General features: G+C 43.3%; 1 protein-coding gene across 5 annotated transcripts in view; it reads left to right on the top strand.

Annotated features, from left to right (window-relative positions):
* LOC306913665 (adhesion G protein-coupled receptor L3) overlaps nucleotides 1-18,236 on the top strand; it is a 347,671-nt gene that overhangs the window by 262,858 nt on the left and 66,577 nt on the right. For all 5 annotated transcript variants that reach the window (XM_079490459.1, XM_079490461.1, XM_079490462.1 and 2 more), the window contains 3 exons: nucleotides 9,703-9,886; nucleotides 16,726-16,848; nucleotides 17,859-18,064. In XM_079490459.1, the coding sequence (XP_079346585.1) occupies nucleotides 9,703-9,886; nucleotides 16,726-16,848; nucleotides 17,859-18,064 (513 nt within the window). The remainder of the gene's footprint in view (nucleotides 1-9,702; nucleotides 9,887-16,725; nucleotides 16,849-17,858; nucleotides 18,065-18,236) is intronic.

Below are 18,236 nucleotides of genomic sequence, written 5' to 3' on the forward strand. Positions count from 1 at the left end.
TGACTGCGTGTGTCGCCAGGCTCCCTAATCGCTTCCATTGATTTAGGGAAATGGGGGCAACATTTTCTCCTATGCCCAAAGACCTGCTCCCCCCCCGGTGGTCGATGTAAGTGGGATTAGTGAAGGCATACAAAACAAATGTATGGAGGTAAGAGCCCACGGCTGATTTCACTGCTGTGTGAAAGGAAAATGAGCAGAACCGTGAGAGACCACAATGGAGCTCCTAATGGCGCTCTGTGCCACGCGGTGCGGGAAGACGATCTGCCGGGTTGCGGCGCATTGACGGGTTAGTGGGATCAATAATCAGGTATGCAGCGGCGGTAGTAAGCATGCTCGTTACCCCCAGCAGTTAATTGGTAGTTTGGAGGACGAAGCAGGTGTTTGTTCTATAATGGAGATGAGAGGAGACGGTGGTGTCTTCTTGATTGAGGGCATCTGTCTTGTTTATGAACGTTGGAGTGGATGGCACGTTTGTTGGTATCTGCTGATGTGTCTGTATGTATGTATCCATCTACACTTTCAATGCAAAAGGGGTTCATTGTTGCATTCCAATTGCATGTTTATGCAATTGTAAAGAAATTACATCTGGCCACAAAAGATCGCAGGATCTACTGAATGTGAAGGTAGCCTACTGGGGGGGAAGCCACACTGTGTGTCGTAGGCTCAATATGTCAGTTTGACACATTCAGTAGATCCTGTGATCTTTTGTGGCCAGATGTAATTTATTGGGGTCTAGTAGGACTATAGTAAATAATAATAAAAGAAATCGCTATAAAATGATGTAAAAAAATACATATTTAGCCCCATGTTCGAATGCAAAATGAAAAAAAATTAACACTCATGTTTTACAACCTAAAACATGAACGTTGTTTGAAAAAAACTAAAGTTGTCCTTTAACACTGTAGCATATTAGCAATCTCATTCTGCGAGATGATGCTATACAGGAGACATAGAGCACCGGAGTCTGACGTCAATATCGGTAGAGGGCGCAAATCCACGCGTTCATGTACTTTTGTTTGAAAAATAAACATGTCATCCCGGCCGTTTCACTCTTATGGATATGAAGAATCAACTGACTGAGAGAAAACGCTATTGTTACTGCTGCTGAATTAGTTACATTTTCGCTAGAAACAGACTGTAACTGTCATAAATGATACGGAGGCACCTCCCTGACAATAACGCAGAGACAGCTTGTTTATTTTTGGACCACAATGCTTATATGATTATGAAATGATTTTAAGATGACCCCATGTTATTCTCCATAGAGAAATTACCCTTGTAATGTAACCAGTGTTGATTTCGTCGACTAAAACTACCTCGACTACCTTTTTCCACTGATGAAAACTAAATGGAAACTAAATAAAAAGCTATGATGACTAAAACTAAGACTAAATATACTGACAATTTCGTCAACAAATAAAAACTAGACTAAAATGTTAGGAAGGGACTAGTGGACAAGAGATCCAGTATAAGTAATTTTACACTTTGTTGCATGCTGAAAATAGCAGATCTACAAGCTCACAACGCGTCGCAGCGCAACCCGTTGTGAATTTGTAGATCGGCTATTTTCATCAAGTGTAAACTCAGTCATTACGACGGCATCAAGGCCCGCCAAAATACATTTTAGTCAACTAAATCTCCTGTAGATTTAGTCAACTAAAATCTTATGATATTTAGTCGACTAAAACTAGACTAACAGTGAAACATTCCAGGTGACTAAAATGTGACTAAAACTAAATGAAAACTATTCAAGAGACTATGAATAAAATAAAATAAAAATGTACTGCCAAAAACAACACTGACTATCCTTTCCTTACCGTGGTTATTTGTAAACAGTGTCTGCTTCATACAGTAGCTAATTTGACCGTGGTTTGGCCATTATACAGACAGAGACACCATTGAATTCTCTAACACCGGAAGCGACTGGGAACTTTACCCTCTGCGGTTCCCCTGATCTCTATTAAATGCATAAAGTGCCTTGTGCTATTTGAAATTGAACAAACATGATAAAAAAATGGAGCCTGTCCTTCTGTGCCTTTTGGTCGTATTAGCTACAGCTTGTTTGCGAACACTGACATCACAGTTGGCCAATTACCGCGCTTATGCCCACGCTGGGCCAAACTAAAAGTCAAATTACCCTGCTCAAAAATTGCCGGTGCCTTCCGGGCCAGCATGCATTTGTGATCATTGTTTGGCGAGTTACAAGCAAAGGGTGTGTGAGGTTTATGTTATGAATTTCCCTGTGCCCTCCTATTTGATGTCAGGCCGGGCATAAAAATGGATAGAAATTGTAACTCCCTGCTACAGTCGGGGTCATAAACCAGGACTTTTGTGGAGTACAGGGGGGGATATTGGGCTCTGACCCCTCTTTGAAATAACAACCCCTCCTGTGCAACGGAGACCAGTGGGGAAGTCTTTTGAGTGTGGCAATGACCTCAGAGGAGACTAAATGGAAAGGGGCCATGCCTCGTTCAGGACTGTAATGAGATTATAAATCTTTATTGGGTAGCCAATTTGTTAAAAGATGAGGTTTGTTAAGATTACCACAGTCACATAGGGACCTGTATCCTCTGCAGCTGGCCTGCAGAGCACAGACCTCGATGTGAATGTGAATGCGCTGGCTACAGCATGTGGACAATACAATCAACTATAACTGTAGAAACATTAACATAATATTCGCTGACTTGCGGCTCTTGGGCACTGAGTCGCTATATTTTGTTTGAAATTGTAAAAGAAATTATACGACCTTACGCCAGTCATGTTTACACACTCTGGCTTTTGTCCATCCTTCAAGATTGGATATTCACTTGTGTGTGTATTTATTATTATATTCATTATTATCTTCTGAGCCACAGCCTATCAACATCAATAGAAAAATGAGGGTTTGATTGATTGATTGATTGATTGATTGATTGTGAAGTATTTATTAACAGATTGCAGAATTACAGTACATTTCAAGCAACTCAATACAAAAACTGTTAACTGTGGACGACACCATAAAGCATTACACTTGTTTACAATAGGGTCCACCATTTTCAATTCATCAGAACATTTAGAGACGTACAAATATACACTTCTATATAACCAAAACACAGGAAATCATCATAAAAGGAGGTATTGTGTGCTGGCTGTTTTCTCACTCAAAAAAAAAAAGGAGAAAAAAAAGAACAATACAAATCAGATATGGTAAAGTAAGATGAGGACACAGGAAAAAAAACAAATGTATTTGTTTGTTCTTTTGTTAATGTTTTCTCTTCCTGAATCTTGAGACCCCCGGGGGGCTTTGAGAACCCTCAGACGCTTGGCAGTCTGTTAGAAAACAAACAGTCCACTTACTGGGATTGTGTTTGTCCTTCACAATCCGTTTGGCCCTGCTCAAACACCTGCTCTCCTGCCGCGATGAGAGGGAGCGCCCCGCGGTGCACTCAGTCGACCTCGTCACCTTTAGAACTAGCGGATCCTGGATGCATGGGAGCGGCTATTCTCATGTACCATACAGCGACGGCCTCGGCCAGGGTGCCGAGGGCTGGCAGAATAGAAGGGTTTCTGTCGGTACCTTCCCTTACAACCCTGAATGTCATCAACAGCCCTGAGGTGTTGCAGGCTTTGTCATCATTAAGTGTCATGTTGTGTTGGGGATCCTCAAATAGGAAAAAAAGAAGAAAGAAAAATAGCACTGTGACTACCAAGTGAAATGCCTTCCATAAAAAAGTATATGAATATAAATAAAACTTCACCCACACACACCAAACGAGATAGATAGCCGACGCAGAGAACAAGACATCCCACCTTGTTTGCTCTGTCTGTTTTTTTTTTCTTCTTCCCTGCCCCGTGATGAAATCTCACCTCAGGCGAGACAAAAAAACGACTGAGAGAGAAAAAAAACGAGCAGCGGGTGTGAAGAGGAAGTGAGGTGGAAGGGAAGCGAGCTCTGTGAAAGCCTGCCAGCCCAGCCAGAGGGTGAAGAGAGAGAGAGAGAGAGAGAGAGAAAGGAGAGGGGAGTTCGACATCAGCCAGAATCAATTCTCCCGACCCAGAGTTCATTTCATCAATCAGCACACACAGGTTGTGCTGGACGGGCGCCAAGCTTACACTAATACCCAGCCTCTCCCTTCCTGTCTCCTCCACGGTGTATAAATGGCCTGCATGATGCAACGTTTCTCGCCCAGCCGTCATTCCATGTTCCAGCTGGAAACATTATAGCAGCAACACGAGCCGACAATTAGCATTTCCTTAGCGTAGGAAGAATGGGAAGAAAAACAAAACACAAAAAAACAGGATATGTGTTATATGTCTGTTTGTTTTAGTATTTCAGTAGGAGCAAGTAATGGTAAAAAAGCAACAAAAAAAAAAGAGAGAGAAAAATCCCACATAGCTGTTGGGTAGTTTGAAGCGGTAGAGTATGCTGGTACTTATGACAGATGGAGTAGCAGTGTGGATACAGCGTTAAGCCAGCCAGACTCCATTGACGGCAGTGAATGGTGGTGGTGGCAGTGTGTCTGTCGCTCACTGGAGGGAGATGAGAGGCTTTGGTTTGAGAAGTGTGTGTGTGTGTGTGTGTGTGTGTGTGTGTGTGTGTGTGTGTGTGTGTGTGTGTGTGTGTGTGTGTGTGTGTGTGTGTGTGTGTGTGTGTGTGTGTGTGTGTGTGTGTGTGTGTGTGTGTGTGTGTGTGTGTGTGTGTGTGTGTGGAGGTGCTAAGCTAGCCTACTGACAGTGGCGTTGGTCGGTCTAGAGACAGAAAGACAGAGTCCTTTACTTCAAGTATAATTTGCACGTCAAGGAATTGACGAAAAACAGACCGCCACAACAAACGTCTTAGTAGAGTCACAAACCAAGGTTCTGTGACCATCCTCTGGCAAGGATGTTTTGATGATTGATTTGACCTCTATGGACCTCTATGGTTTAACACTATTTATTGATAAAATAGACACTATTGAGGCATTTGTGGTGCTGTATAACATTGAGAGCTAATTGAAAATACCTGGATCACATTTCTCCTCTGTATCCTGGGGCATTTCTTTTTTAATTCACAGTAAAACCTGGACCGAGTGTTAATTTAACTGATAAGATTGCTCACCTTGATTCTCTGCAAAAGGCGTTGCGTGTCGTCTCTCAATGACATCACGGTAGAAGCCCCAATTGTTCATGGACACAGCCTATAATTAGGTTAATGTATTTCAAATGCTATTTTTTCCCCGCACATTACCATACTGCATGGCTGTTCTGTCTCAGAGGCACATGGGAAATCACCCGTATTCAAATAGCTAGATATACCGTTGTGCCCTGTTACTGTAAATCACATTCGTGATACGTTTCATAACATTCAGGACTGTAAAAACACCAAAGTCATATATATTCCAAATGAATAACGATGCACAAAATCTCAGTCCATAGAAAAACAAAATAAAAAAATACACAACCATCCCACTTAACCCATATAGTATAAACCCTAGTGTCCTTATTCTGGGGCGAACATTAGGTGAAAATGTACAATCTACGATGTGCACCCCCTGGCCAGGTGAGATATTCAACTGGTGACGTGAGTGAGTGCGTGAGTCGTGTGCACTAGGAGAGCAAGTCTCATTGAAATTAATAAGCGACCATTTAACCTGTACTGTACACTACAGTACCTCATCCAGTTATTTTAATACGTCCAAGCTGGCTACACTGCCATACTCAAGACTTTACTATGCACACTGTATAGCATGGAGAGTTAATTGAAAATGCCTCCATCACATGCAGTACATTTCTCCCCTGTATGCTGGCACAGAGGGGTTATTTTTTACTACCCAGTAAAACCTGGACTGAGTGTTCATTTAACTGACAAGATCGCTCAGCTTGACTTTCTGCATAAGGCAGAGAGTGAAGCTGTCTTCTCTCTCAGTGACGACATGATAGTAGTATCCCCAATTGTTCAGGCACGCAGCCTTTAATTAGGTTAATGTAGCCTATTTCCAAATGCTATTTTTCCCCCCTCGCGCTTTAGCGTACTGGCTGTTCCGTCACTGCATTCAAAGTGGTTAGACAGCCAGGTGTTTCCTGTTGCTGTAAATGTATTCACGCACACAGTAAAAAAAAAAAAGGAAAAAAAAGGGTAAAGTGGAGCAAGATACTGTGTACACAATTTTGGACTACAGCCAATGAAGTAATATCAAAAACAGGTTCCGGCGAGCTGCCCCGCGTCCGAAACGGTCGAGAAATGACAGCGTTACCGTGCTTTTCGTGCTCGGACATACAGACCCAGGGACAGACATACATACACACATTGCTACGTAATGGAGCGGTTAGGCACCGCTCAAAAATGTACCATTACAGCCAGGTTAATTTTTACACTAAGATTTGACAGCGTACCTCTCTGCCTTTGATGTGCTTTTCCTTTTGTCTGTTGTGTTTAAGAGCCTCCTCTGTGAAACCCTGCAGTCCCTTTTCCCCCAAGCATCATTATTCCATTGTTCAAAACAGACCTACAGTAGAAAATATGGCAGCGCCTGGAGAAAGAGCTCCTTAATTGAGAGTGAATTGACCTCTGCCGCTAGCTTAATGTCAAAAGGTGCGATTGGAAATTGGCTGCAGATAATGAATGATTACGTCATACAGTGGTTAGGATGCAGTGTGTGGATGTGTGTTTCTGAATGAGTGGACGCACGGGTAAAGTGTTAATTCGCGTTTAAGCACGCACAAGCGTGTTGCTGTGCGTACAGTGTTGGTGTGTCTGCAGTGCACGCGTGTGCGTTTGTGAATGTGCATGCATGTGTCAGTGTATTGTATGTGGAAGTGTGCATGTGTAGTTGTGGATCTGACTGTTTGTGTATTAGGGCATTCACTTCTAGTCATTTTTACTAGTCGACTAGTCGACTAGTTGTTTAACTACCTATTATGTAAAAAATAAAATAAATTTAAAAAATACTTTTTTTTTTAAATAAATATTTGTACATTGAAAAACTGTGTACATGGTGACTATAACTATAATCTACCTGATCTTGAGGCCTACAAAATCGGGGAAAAAATAAAAAATAAAAATAAATAAACATTTTTTTTTATTTTCTTTATTATCAACTAGTCAACTAGTACCAACAAGGTCGACTATTGGATTTACTAGTCGATTAGTAAACTAGTCGACTAGTTGCTTAATGCCCTATTGTGTATACACGTGTGGATTAATTTGTACCTTTGCGTCCATGCGTGCGTCCATGCGTGCGTCCATGCGTGCTGCATGCATGTGAGTGTGGCTGAATATCAGTGCCGGGTAGGTTTTGCGCCAGCTGGTCCTATTTGATATCCTCTTCATCGCAGCTGGTGCCAGAGTTGAATGCAATCAGCCCCCTTCTATTGTTTCAGCTCTTTTCACTATCAGATCGATTTGTCATGATAAGGTAATTGCAGGGCCATTATGCTTGTTGTGCAGTGACTACACAACTCTTTAATAAGCACCTGATACTTTTGTTTCCTGGGCCGTTCTGGAATGCACTTTGAGACGTTTGAGCGGCTCAGACGAAGCGATTCTTCCGTTTGCCCTTTGGTTTCGTTCCCCCTGCTGTTCTGGAGTTATTTCTGAAACTCCTATTCCCTTTCATACTGCATTGATCAAAGAGGGAAACTAACCATCCGGGTTCGTGCTGATGTATTGATGTATACCACATTAATTAATTAACCACATAACTACATAACCACATAAATACGTCCCTATTCTGGGAGGAACATTCACATTTCATTTTTTTTGCAAAGATATTTGGTGTAGACAGAGAAAATGGGAACAGGTATACAGTTGTAACTCAGCTCCATGCATTCTACTAAGAATATCGGCTTAAGTTGACCGGAGTCACCCAGGGGTCTCTACTTGGTCTCCTCCTTTTTCGCCCCTCTACACCTATTTTAACCAAATGCTATTTTAACCAAAATGTCCGCCTGTCATGATGTGCACAGAACACAGACGCTAGGGCAGAATAAGACTGACGATGGTACAATCATCAACTATCAACTAGTGAATGAATAAATGAGAGAATTAAATGCTTGAAAGCTTTGGCTACATGTAACATTATGAGATACCACAGCATTGGAGGGGCGTCTGTGGCTCAAGAGGTAGAGCAGGTTGTCCAATGATCCATGGGTCGGCGGTTCGAATCCCGGCTCCTCCTGTCTACATGTCGAAGTGTCCTTGGGCAAGACACTGAACCCCAAATTGCTCCCGATGTGCTGGTTGGTACCTTGCATGGCTTCCGCCGCAATCGGTGTATGAATGTGTGTGTGAATGGGTGAATGTAATGCACAATCTATGTAAAGCGCCTTGGATAAAGGCGCTATATAAATGCACCATTTACCATTTATCGGAGCTGATTCAAAGATACTGCATATTACTGTATGTGCTCATCTCTGCAGTAGGCTATCACTTATGTTTTTATGCTGGATGTTCCCCAGAGAATAGGGATGCTGAGAGGGTCTTTGGAAGGCTTGATTTTGTATATATATTTCTCTTTTGAAGGCCGAAAGTAAGGATGACTGCACGTATACGCTGGCTTCTGATCACTATGGTATGAGAGGTTGAATGTCAGAGGGCTGTGATCCATCAAATGTAGAATTAGTCTTTATATCAGTCCTTTGTCGCCACACCCCTGTTCTCTGCGGAGCATGTAAATGTTAACAGTATTGCTGTGCGATCGAGTCACGTGTCGAAACGGCTAATGGGTTGGAATTGGTGTCTCATTTCATTTGTGGCATTCTTACCGTTTTGTTGCTTGGAGCAGAAGTCCAAGGAGGAAGGAACGGTTTTGCATGACCAATTAGTATTCCGTTCATAAATCTTGCCATTGGCATTTTAAAATCTTTAATGGCTCTCAATTTGTCATCTTGTCTGGAGAATGTTCTCGTTTCTTTCCCCCAGCTTATCGGCTTCAACATTGTTGCGGGGAGATTGAAGAAGGCATAATCGTGGTTAAATGCTCTTAATAAATTAAAAAGAAGAAGAAGAATATGCAACAAAGCTTTCATCTGAACAGCCACCCAGAGCTACGACAGAACAACACAAACATTGTGCAACCTTTGACTTGGGAGCCTGAATTTGATGACATGGGGATATTTTTTGGTGCACTGGGATTGTCTGCAAGGAAGCTCATTTATCATTCCAAAGTCGCCTGTTATATAGTCTTGTAAGGAGTGCCTTTTTTCTTTTTCAGCTTCGTAACAATAATTCATGCTTACTGTAAATTTAGTTTTTTTTCTCCCTCAAATTAATTACACCTCAAATGCAACCTAACCATACTGTGCATCTTGATCAAACCTCATCATCGTCATCATCAAACATCATTGGTAGTAGAATGCAGAATGATAACTTCATATCCCCCCCTGGTCTCCACAGGGATTTGAATACAGGAATACATGTAATCCGTGTAAAAATGTAAATAACATTTTACAGGGTTATCATGCCACAGCAGTTCCTTTGACCAGGCCAGCTTGTGTCCCCTGACTCGGTCCTAGAATAACCTTTCTTGCACAGCAAGGAATTAAAATGGTGCCGGGTCCACTTTACACTCAAGAGTTAAATGAATGCTTGTGATTTTACTGTGCACCACTGATCCACGTGTTAATTTCTCATTCTAGTCCCATCGGAATCACAATTAGTTTTTCATGGCTCACCACCCTTCACTCCTCCTCTCACCCAGACAGTAATGGTCTCTTGTCCCCCACCCCACCCCCACCCCCTCCCAGGCGATGGTGGAGACGGTCAATAATCTCCTCCAGCCTCAAGCCCAGTCGGCATGGAAGGAACTCAGCACGGGGGATCAACTGAGGGCAGCCACCATGTTGCTGGACACGGTGGAGCAGGGGGCCTTCGTCCTTGCCGATAACCTGCTGAAGACGGACATCGTGCAGGAGAATGCCGAAAACATACGTGAGTACAGGACAGTACAGCTCCAAGGGTATTTACAGTGTGTGTGTGTGTGTGTTGGGAATGACGTCTGTCTGTCTGACATCTGTGTATTTTTTTTTAATGTTTCTTTGTGGAGTTCGCCTTTATTTAATATTTTTTATAGAGGGACAGACAGTAGGCTGACAGGAAATGGGGGAGAGAGATGGGGTGACATGCAGTAAAGGCCGTCGGGATCGGGAGTCGAACCCGCGGCACACTGCCAGACTTGGACTACCGGCCAAGGTGCCTGGACTGCTGAGCCACGGTCCAGGCCTGACATCTGTGTCTTTAAGTAAAACCCCTAGAAAGTTGCAACTGTACTTGGTACGCTCTTCTTTTCGGTCTACACCAAATTGCTGATCTACAAGCTCACATCGACGCCTTGTGACACATTGTTAGCTTGTAGATTGGCTATTTTTGACGAGCGTTCCACCCAGAATATGGATGCTAGGGTCTTTCAAACGGTTAAATGGGTGCTGGGGTTGCCTCAGTTTAAGAGTGTGGGTTCTTGAAGCATGTGGTGTCAAATGTGTGTTTCATTTGTGATTTAAATGTTTTGTTTTACATTTTAGGACTAGGCTACAATATATCGCTAGTACATATTCAGTTTACTTCTGAAATAGTTGAACCAGAGCAGCAGCTTAATTAAATATGATAGATTCTTGTTTTAGTATTTCTTTTGTCTTGTTTTTTCATTTTCCTTGTCAGAAAATGGCGATGACGTATGAAATGCCAAACGACGCGTGCGAAAAACACATTCAAGTGTGATTGCTTTTTATCGCGTGTGATGGAGCCAGTGTGAACAGAATTGCAGTGCATTGATTGGTGCTCAGGCTCCTTTGCTGCACGTACGAGCTGGACAGATGGAGAGAGCTGTGTATTGTGACATTCCCAGTGAACTATAGCTCTTAAAAGACGTACCTCACTGAAACCTCAGGGCTCACCCAATGTTAGATATCGTCGCAGTCGGGTGGAAACCTTGTATCTCCATATTTCTTTCATAAGTCAATGCCGTACTTCGTTTTACAACAACGTAGCACAAAAGCTACAAGCTTGTAGTGTAGATCTGCATTTTTAAGTGGTGCAACCAATTCATCAAGGAGATATGCGTGCCTGGCTGGGTCTGTCCGAGCACGGAAATAGCGTTTGGTTTGTTTTCACAACCAAGTGCGCAACCAGTTGCGCAGCCTACAACACACACACACACACACACACACACACACACACACACACACACACACACACACACACACACACACACACACACACACACACACACACACACACACACACACACATATTAACTGTATATATGATGATTCCGGGTGTGACAGTACAGTACAGTACAGTACAGTACAGTACAGTACAGTACAGTACAGTACAGTACAGTACAGTACAGTACAGTACAGTACAGTCAAATATTAGTTTTGGAATTACGAGGTTTCTGCCTGACAGCGACGATATGTCATCTAGTGAGACCTCAATTGTCTCATCCATCTTTGGCCTCGTCTGCTGTATGGGGGGGGTCACAAAGTTCACCTTATAGTCTGCTGTATGGGGGGGGTCACAAAGTTCACCTTATAGCCATTGATCCACTGCGCTCACGTATTGACAGTGTTGCTCTCAAGTCTCTGGTAGAAGTGTGAAGGTCACTGGTTAAGAGCTGTTATCCTTGCGGGAGGCCATCTGTGGCGGTCATGGTTAAGGGTGACCCCTCTGTCAGCGGTCACCTATAAGTTGACATAATTATCTCAAATGGCCGTGTTTATATTCATGCCAACAGTCCTACGGATAAGGGATCGATGCTCATTGCTCACGTCTATCGGGGGATAAGTGCATTCGTTGGCAGTTGAAAGCAGACCCTGGAACTCTTACACACACCCCTTCCCCCTGCAAGCCCCAGTGGTCTTATTTTTTCTGCACAGACCATCCATGTTTCATAGGTGTGTGTGTGTGTGTGTGTGTGTGTGTGTGTGTGTGTGTGTGTGTGTGTGTGTGTGTGTGTGTGTGTGTGTGTGTGTGTGTGTGTGCGTGTGCGCGTGCGTGCGTGCGTGCGTGTCTCTTAATTGGTCCGCAGGGGTGAAGGGGAGGCAGTTTTTTTATGACACTAATGCGTCTCTTAGCTGGTTACATCTGTTTGTTGAATTGTGGGGTTTGGAAAATCAGCACTTTTACATTTCTAGCCATTTGCTGAGCACAGTTTTCAGTTGTTGAAAGCAAGCATTGAATGAAAGAATGGTGCAAACGGTAGAGGGTAGAGGATTGTGGTGGTGGTGGTGGTGTGTGTGGGGGAGGGGTGGGGTGGTGAGCCGGGCGGGGGGGTGTAACGTTGGAAGAGATGATAATGTGTGGATGTATGATCTCTCCCTCTTCTTTTAACGGTTGGGATTTATATATTTTTTAAGGCTCCAGCTACCATGGCAACCTAAGAATATAGGTCCTTTCTGACTCGAAACAAGACAGTAGTGAGTGTAGGGAGTAGTAAGAGAATTAATACAAACTGAATTTATTATATCTGGCACACAATTCATAGGGGTATTAAGGTGATTCTGAGCCTGTTCGGAGTGTGTGTGTGTGTGTGTAGGGGGGGGGGGGGGGGGGGGGGGATGAAACGATTGTTGCTCGATTCAAGCAGGGATTTCTTTTCCATATGAAGAGGGATGTAGTCTGGGTGATCATGTGATGGTGACATGTTTACTAGGCCCCGTGCTTTGTCTCCTGCAGTCTCTGGTGTCATCCTTGGCAGTTAAATGAGGACCAGGAGACCATTAAAAACACTGGTGACCACTGCGCCAGATAATGATTCATCTCTCACAGGGAATTCACTGCCAAAACCAAGGGGCTTTGTTTATTTATTTTGCCGTGGTGGATGCAGCTTGCAGCTGTTTTATGTATGATGCACTTACCTTGAGTTGAAGTTGGTCTTATACTAAAAAATATGTTTTAACCATTTTAGGTTGTCATAATGTGGGGTGCATTTATTTTCCTTTTCAAATGAAGGAAGATGTTCTTTTATCTATGCATTTTTATCCCAGCTTTTGTCCACACGAGTGAGCATCACTCTCTCCTCGCTAATCTTTCGGAAGAGATTTCTTCTGATTTAGTGTGCTATTTATCGTAAACCCGGCTTTAAAGGTATAGAAGTCTTTGGCTGCAAGAACATCTTTTCCCCTGAAGCCAGTCTTAAGCTCTTTCACACAACCAAACTGGGTACAAAGAAAAATGACTGCCTCGAATCAAAAGGCAGGCCCAGAATCCTAGGAATGGTGTGCTATCTAGGGTATTGTCTCAGCTACGTTGAATGGGAATGCATCACCCCCCCGCCCCTCCCAAAAAAGAAAGAAATCCTTGCCGTTGCAAAATCTTGTTAATATATAGGGGTTTATTTTGTTTAAAAACTGAAACTATGGAAAAGACTGGATTTGGGGGTTGTGGAACAATTACATTTTAGTATTAAAAAAAAATCCACAACCATTTTGAGGCAAAAAAAATGAGGCACTGCACCACTCCGTTCTGTGACGGATTGTGCAAACGGTTATCATCTGTTTCCACAGTGGGCCTGGAATCAGGACGTCCCTGTGACAAACCACACTGACATCAGTGTGTTTTTTATTAGTAAGGAGTGAGGACATTTTGTTATAATGCAGCTGCTACACAAGTTAACAGTCAATTACATAAAACGGTAATGGCATGCAGCAGATTTACACAGCTACAGCAAGGCGGCAGCTAGACCATGCAGGCTGTTGTTTTTCTTTTGTTTGTTTGTTTTTCTTAACCACTTGAACCGGCATACAGTATCTATTCTGGGGGGAACATTTGGAGTGATTTGGTGTTGACGGAAAAAAAAGCTGTGAGTGCAGTTGCAACTCGGGACTAGAGGGTTTAAGTGGTTAAACCTTGGTATTTGGTGGAATGGCAAAGGTAGCCCCAGGAAAGAGACCTGCGTGTGCATGTGACAATATCCATGAGACCTAGAAAGAGAAAAAGAGACATGATCAACCCACATACATGTTCATACTGTACAACTGTACAATTAAGAGTTGTCAAAAGATGAGGCACAGTTCAACATTTTAGTCGCTGCTAAACAGTAGACACGTTTCTGCCGCAAATTGTGGATAATGTTCCAAAGTGGAGCAGCCTTTTGTGTTGACACTGAGTGCTTTCCCACAGCAGGGTCTAAAACCAATAATTGAATACCTCCGTCATTAAGCCCAGTGGTGGACAAAGTACTCACCCCCAGTTCTCAAAGTTGCTCAATCAAATTTGTATAAATTTGAGTTGCAGTACTGGAGTACTTGCTTTTAAAAAAAGCTCACGTATTCCAAAGCGCATGCTTTTGAAAATACTTAAAGGGATATTTCACTATTGCACGACGCGTTTCGCCGTCTGGCTTCGTCAGGTCCTTGCATACACCTGATGAAGCCAGACGGCGAAACACGTCGTGCAATAAAAAATGAAGCATAAGTAATCAACTTGTCCTGAGTCTCTGGAGTGTGCGGTCCCTTCCTTTCCCGGGGGAAGTTCTCTTTGGCCTGCATTTACACCTTGCCTACCAGCACCTCTCCCACCTGGATGTGCATGAGAAGCTATCTGTTTATAAAAAAAATCACACCCGTGTGAACTGAGTGGTGCAACTACACATGTATTGTTATAGTTACTGTACATTAGAACCAGGAAAGCATCTGTGTCATAAGTACTTACCATAGCTTACCATAGCAACCATGCTTGTTTTTTGGTACGAAAAAACACGGGTACACGGGTACACGGGTACAAAGCCAGTTGTTGGAGTGGTTTGCACCACTCAAAAAAATATATATATATATAAAAAATAAATGAAAAAGCACCCTTTTCTTTCTGACTTGCAGTGGAGTAATTTGCTGTGCAGTTTGATGACTGCATTCAAATGGCACAGCGAATTACTTCATCTCAGCGATTTGGAAATAAATGTGACATATACTGTAGGAATACCTAGTCGTCAATCAATCACATGGGTCACCTCACCTCTACTTGAGTTTGAAACGCACTCGGTGTTGTTGTTTTTTATGAAGCACATCTCATATCAAGCCATTATCTGTGATGGAACGAGTGCATTTGTTGAAGGCTCGCCTCCTATCAGCAGCTCATTTTCTCCTGCCGCATGACGCCGGAGTCTTTGAACCATAAATTAGGAGCTCAGTTTCAGACACAACAGCTGTTAAGCTGCGGCAGTGGCCTGCTCATTCATCTCTATCTCCTCCACATACCGTATCTCTCGCTCTTTCCCTCCAGAAAAGAGCTCACTCTATCCTCGGAGTGCAAAGAAAAGCATCTGCTTATAAAAGTCGTCGACTTAGGAGGCTGAAAAGTGTGCCAACGGCCATAGGCAGCGGGTGAGCCTGACGGCTAATATTTGACCAACCAGGATTAGCCGCATGTGCATAGCAAGCTCTGTCTATCTGTCTGTCTGTTACCACAGTTATTGTTTTTAATAACGTGGTGTGCAGCCAGCGACGGCACGCACCTGGTACACACAACACCAGAAATGTGTTTTGAAAGCTCCAATGTCGATCATATACCAGCTACCATAGTATAGCCTAGCAGTGGGGCATGGTTTCCTGGTTCCACTGAAAAATCGACCATTCATTTGTCCCATAGAGATTTACTAAAATATATTAATCAATTATTTTAAGCCTAGAATCAAGCCATAAAACCTTTGATTCAGTGAAATTTTTTAATTTACTACATTTTTAAATACCCTTAGTTCAGCGGTTTTCATTTTCATTTTTTCACAGAATCAAAGGTTGTATGGTCATGATTCACCAGGATCCTGGATAGCTTGATTCTAGGCTTCTTAAAAATAATTGATTATACTGTAAATATGTGTGTAAATCTCTATGGGAAAAATGAATGGCTGATTTTTTTCCAGTGGAACCAGAAAACCACACCCACTGCTATGCCCTTTACCAGACACATGCATAGCATGAACCCTGCATAGTATTGTATTATTGTGGTGGCTGCAGCGACAATGACACGCTATACTCCAGCCTTATCTAAAATCTAAAATATGCACCTTAGCTAGCAGTAAATTTGGGGAGGCTAGCCTCCATTACCCACCGCCCCTGCCAACGGCTCTCTCCCTCTGTGTGCGCTCGTGCGTGTGTGTGCGTTCGCTTGCGTGCGTGCGTGTGCGCACGTGCATGTGTGTGTGTGTCTCCTTCTCACTGCCCTACCTGAATTCCTCCCCCATGCTCAATGAAAGATTCATATAGCAACAGTGCTAACCCCCACGCTCGTAGATGAGAGAGCCGAGAGGCATGCGATTCCTCAAAGCTGCATGAATCAAGCAGGGATCTACTTCATTTAGCACACCAGGGCCTGTGCTGATTAATGGAATCAATTACAGCTGTAGAAAGGCTTTTTACAATCGGAGAGGAGAGGAGAGGTCTACTGTATCTAGTTGATGTTTACAGGCATACAGTGAGGCAGAAAGAGGTGAAGTGTGATGCCTGGAAGGCCACTTAAAGTCATATTCTGTAGGATTTATTTCAAACATTTCACTGGCATTATTGTTCAAAACTTACCATTCCAGATAAATGTATTGTGTGAGCACTTCCCTAGAGTGTCTGCCTCCTGCATTACCGCCAGATATTCAAATATAGTGCTTGCACATGAAATGATGCGTGCACACGCTTATGTCAGACAACTAACTGCAGCAACACATGTACACATGTTATTCTTATTGAATGCCCTCCCAAATGATGGTTGTGTGTGTGTGCGTGTGTGCGTGCGTGTGTGCGTGTGCGTGCGTGCGTGTGTGCGCTGCGTGTGTGCACTGCGTGCAGAGCTGGAGGTTGCCAGGATGAGCACAGATGGAACTCTGCCTGACCTGAAATTTCCACAAACTGGCGGCCAGGGCAACTCCATCCTCCTCTCTGCCAACACCTTGAAACAGCATGGGAGAAACGGTGAGTACAGCCACATCCTGAAAGCAGCCCTGTCGGTCGGAAACTCTCTTGTTATCACTGTACTTTCAGAGCACAGCATGACATTCAGTTGCAGAGAAATTCAGTTGACAAATAAAGCTTAGAGCTTCAAGTGATATTTCCTCTGTTAAATTTCCTCTGAAAAATAGCAGATCTACAAGCTCATAGCGCGGCCGCACTACGAGCTTGTAGGTCTGCTATTTTTGAAAAATCGTGAAAATGTATAGAGCACCCAATTGTAGGTCGCGGACCGATTTTTGTGGACGCACTCCACAAAATATCCCCCCTCCTTTTTTATACATCTCAAGCTGAACTCTCTTGCGTAGCTCGATGACCTGAAACTGTATGTCTGCTGACAATAAAAAAGACTTTATGGTGGTCCCTCATATTGGGACGCTATCAAGGTTGGTCTTCAAAGCAGTGGGTGAGCTCTGGTTCTCTCCACCTTTCAAGTGCATACATTGATTTGCGATTTCACCATTTTGTTATCACTTGGCAGAGATTTCTGATTGTCTCTGAGACTATACCTCTCCAATGGATGACTAAGACTCCAGAGCCCAGGCAGATCATTATGTAGCAGGACTGGCTGGCAGATCTTTCCTTGTCATCTCCAATTGTATAGTGCACAATATATTGTATTTTCATCTGAGTGAGTGATCTCAGGCATGGCGGAGAGGGGTCTTTCTTTCCCATCTGTGCTGAAAAAGTGAGAGATGGGAAAGAGAGCCAACTGCAGGCAGCAGAAAAAGAGTGAGAATAAGAAAATGTCTGCCTTTGTCAGAGCTTCAGAACAGGAGTGATAACAGCACTTTACCGATGCCGAATTACATTGAGGGTTCTCATTAAAATGATGAAACCTTTGTGATGCATTAGAGGCAGTGCTGTGAGAATAAACTTGCCTTTCTCTTGTCAGTTAATGTTTTTTTCCCTGTGTGTTTAGGCTGAATATCCAATCTTATCAAATCGTTTGTCCCTCCTTTGTCCTCTCACAGGAGAGATTCGGATTGCATTTGTTCTGTACAAACACATTGGGGCGTACCTGTCAACTGAGAACGCCAGCATGAAGCTGGGTAGTGAGGCCTTGGCTACCAACTACTCTGTCATTGTCAACTCTCCGGTCGTCACAGCTGCCATCAACAAGGATTCTAACAAAGTCTACTTATCGGACCCAGTCATCTTCACCATCAGGCATCTGCAGGTACACAGACACCCAAAGTCAAAAAGAAAAGCGTCTTTTGTCACAGACAAACACGTACGTACTCTGCCCACAGTCAGGCAGATGGGAAGGTGTACACAAACAAACCCTGCACACCACATTTCTTGAAATAACTCCAAAGCCCTGCTCGGCTTTCAGAAAGGTCCTTTTTAAG

The sequence above is a fragment of the Electrona antarctica genome, assembly GCF_951216825.1.
Source record: "Electrona antarctica genome assembly, chromosome: 21".
Lineage (NCBI taxonomy): Eukaryota > Metazoa > Chordata > Actinopteri > Myctophiformes > Myctophidae > Electrona > Electrona antarctica.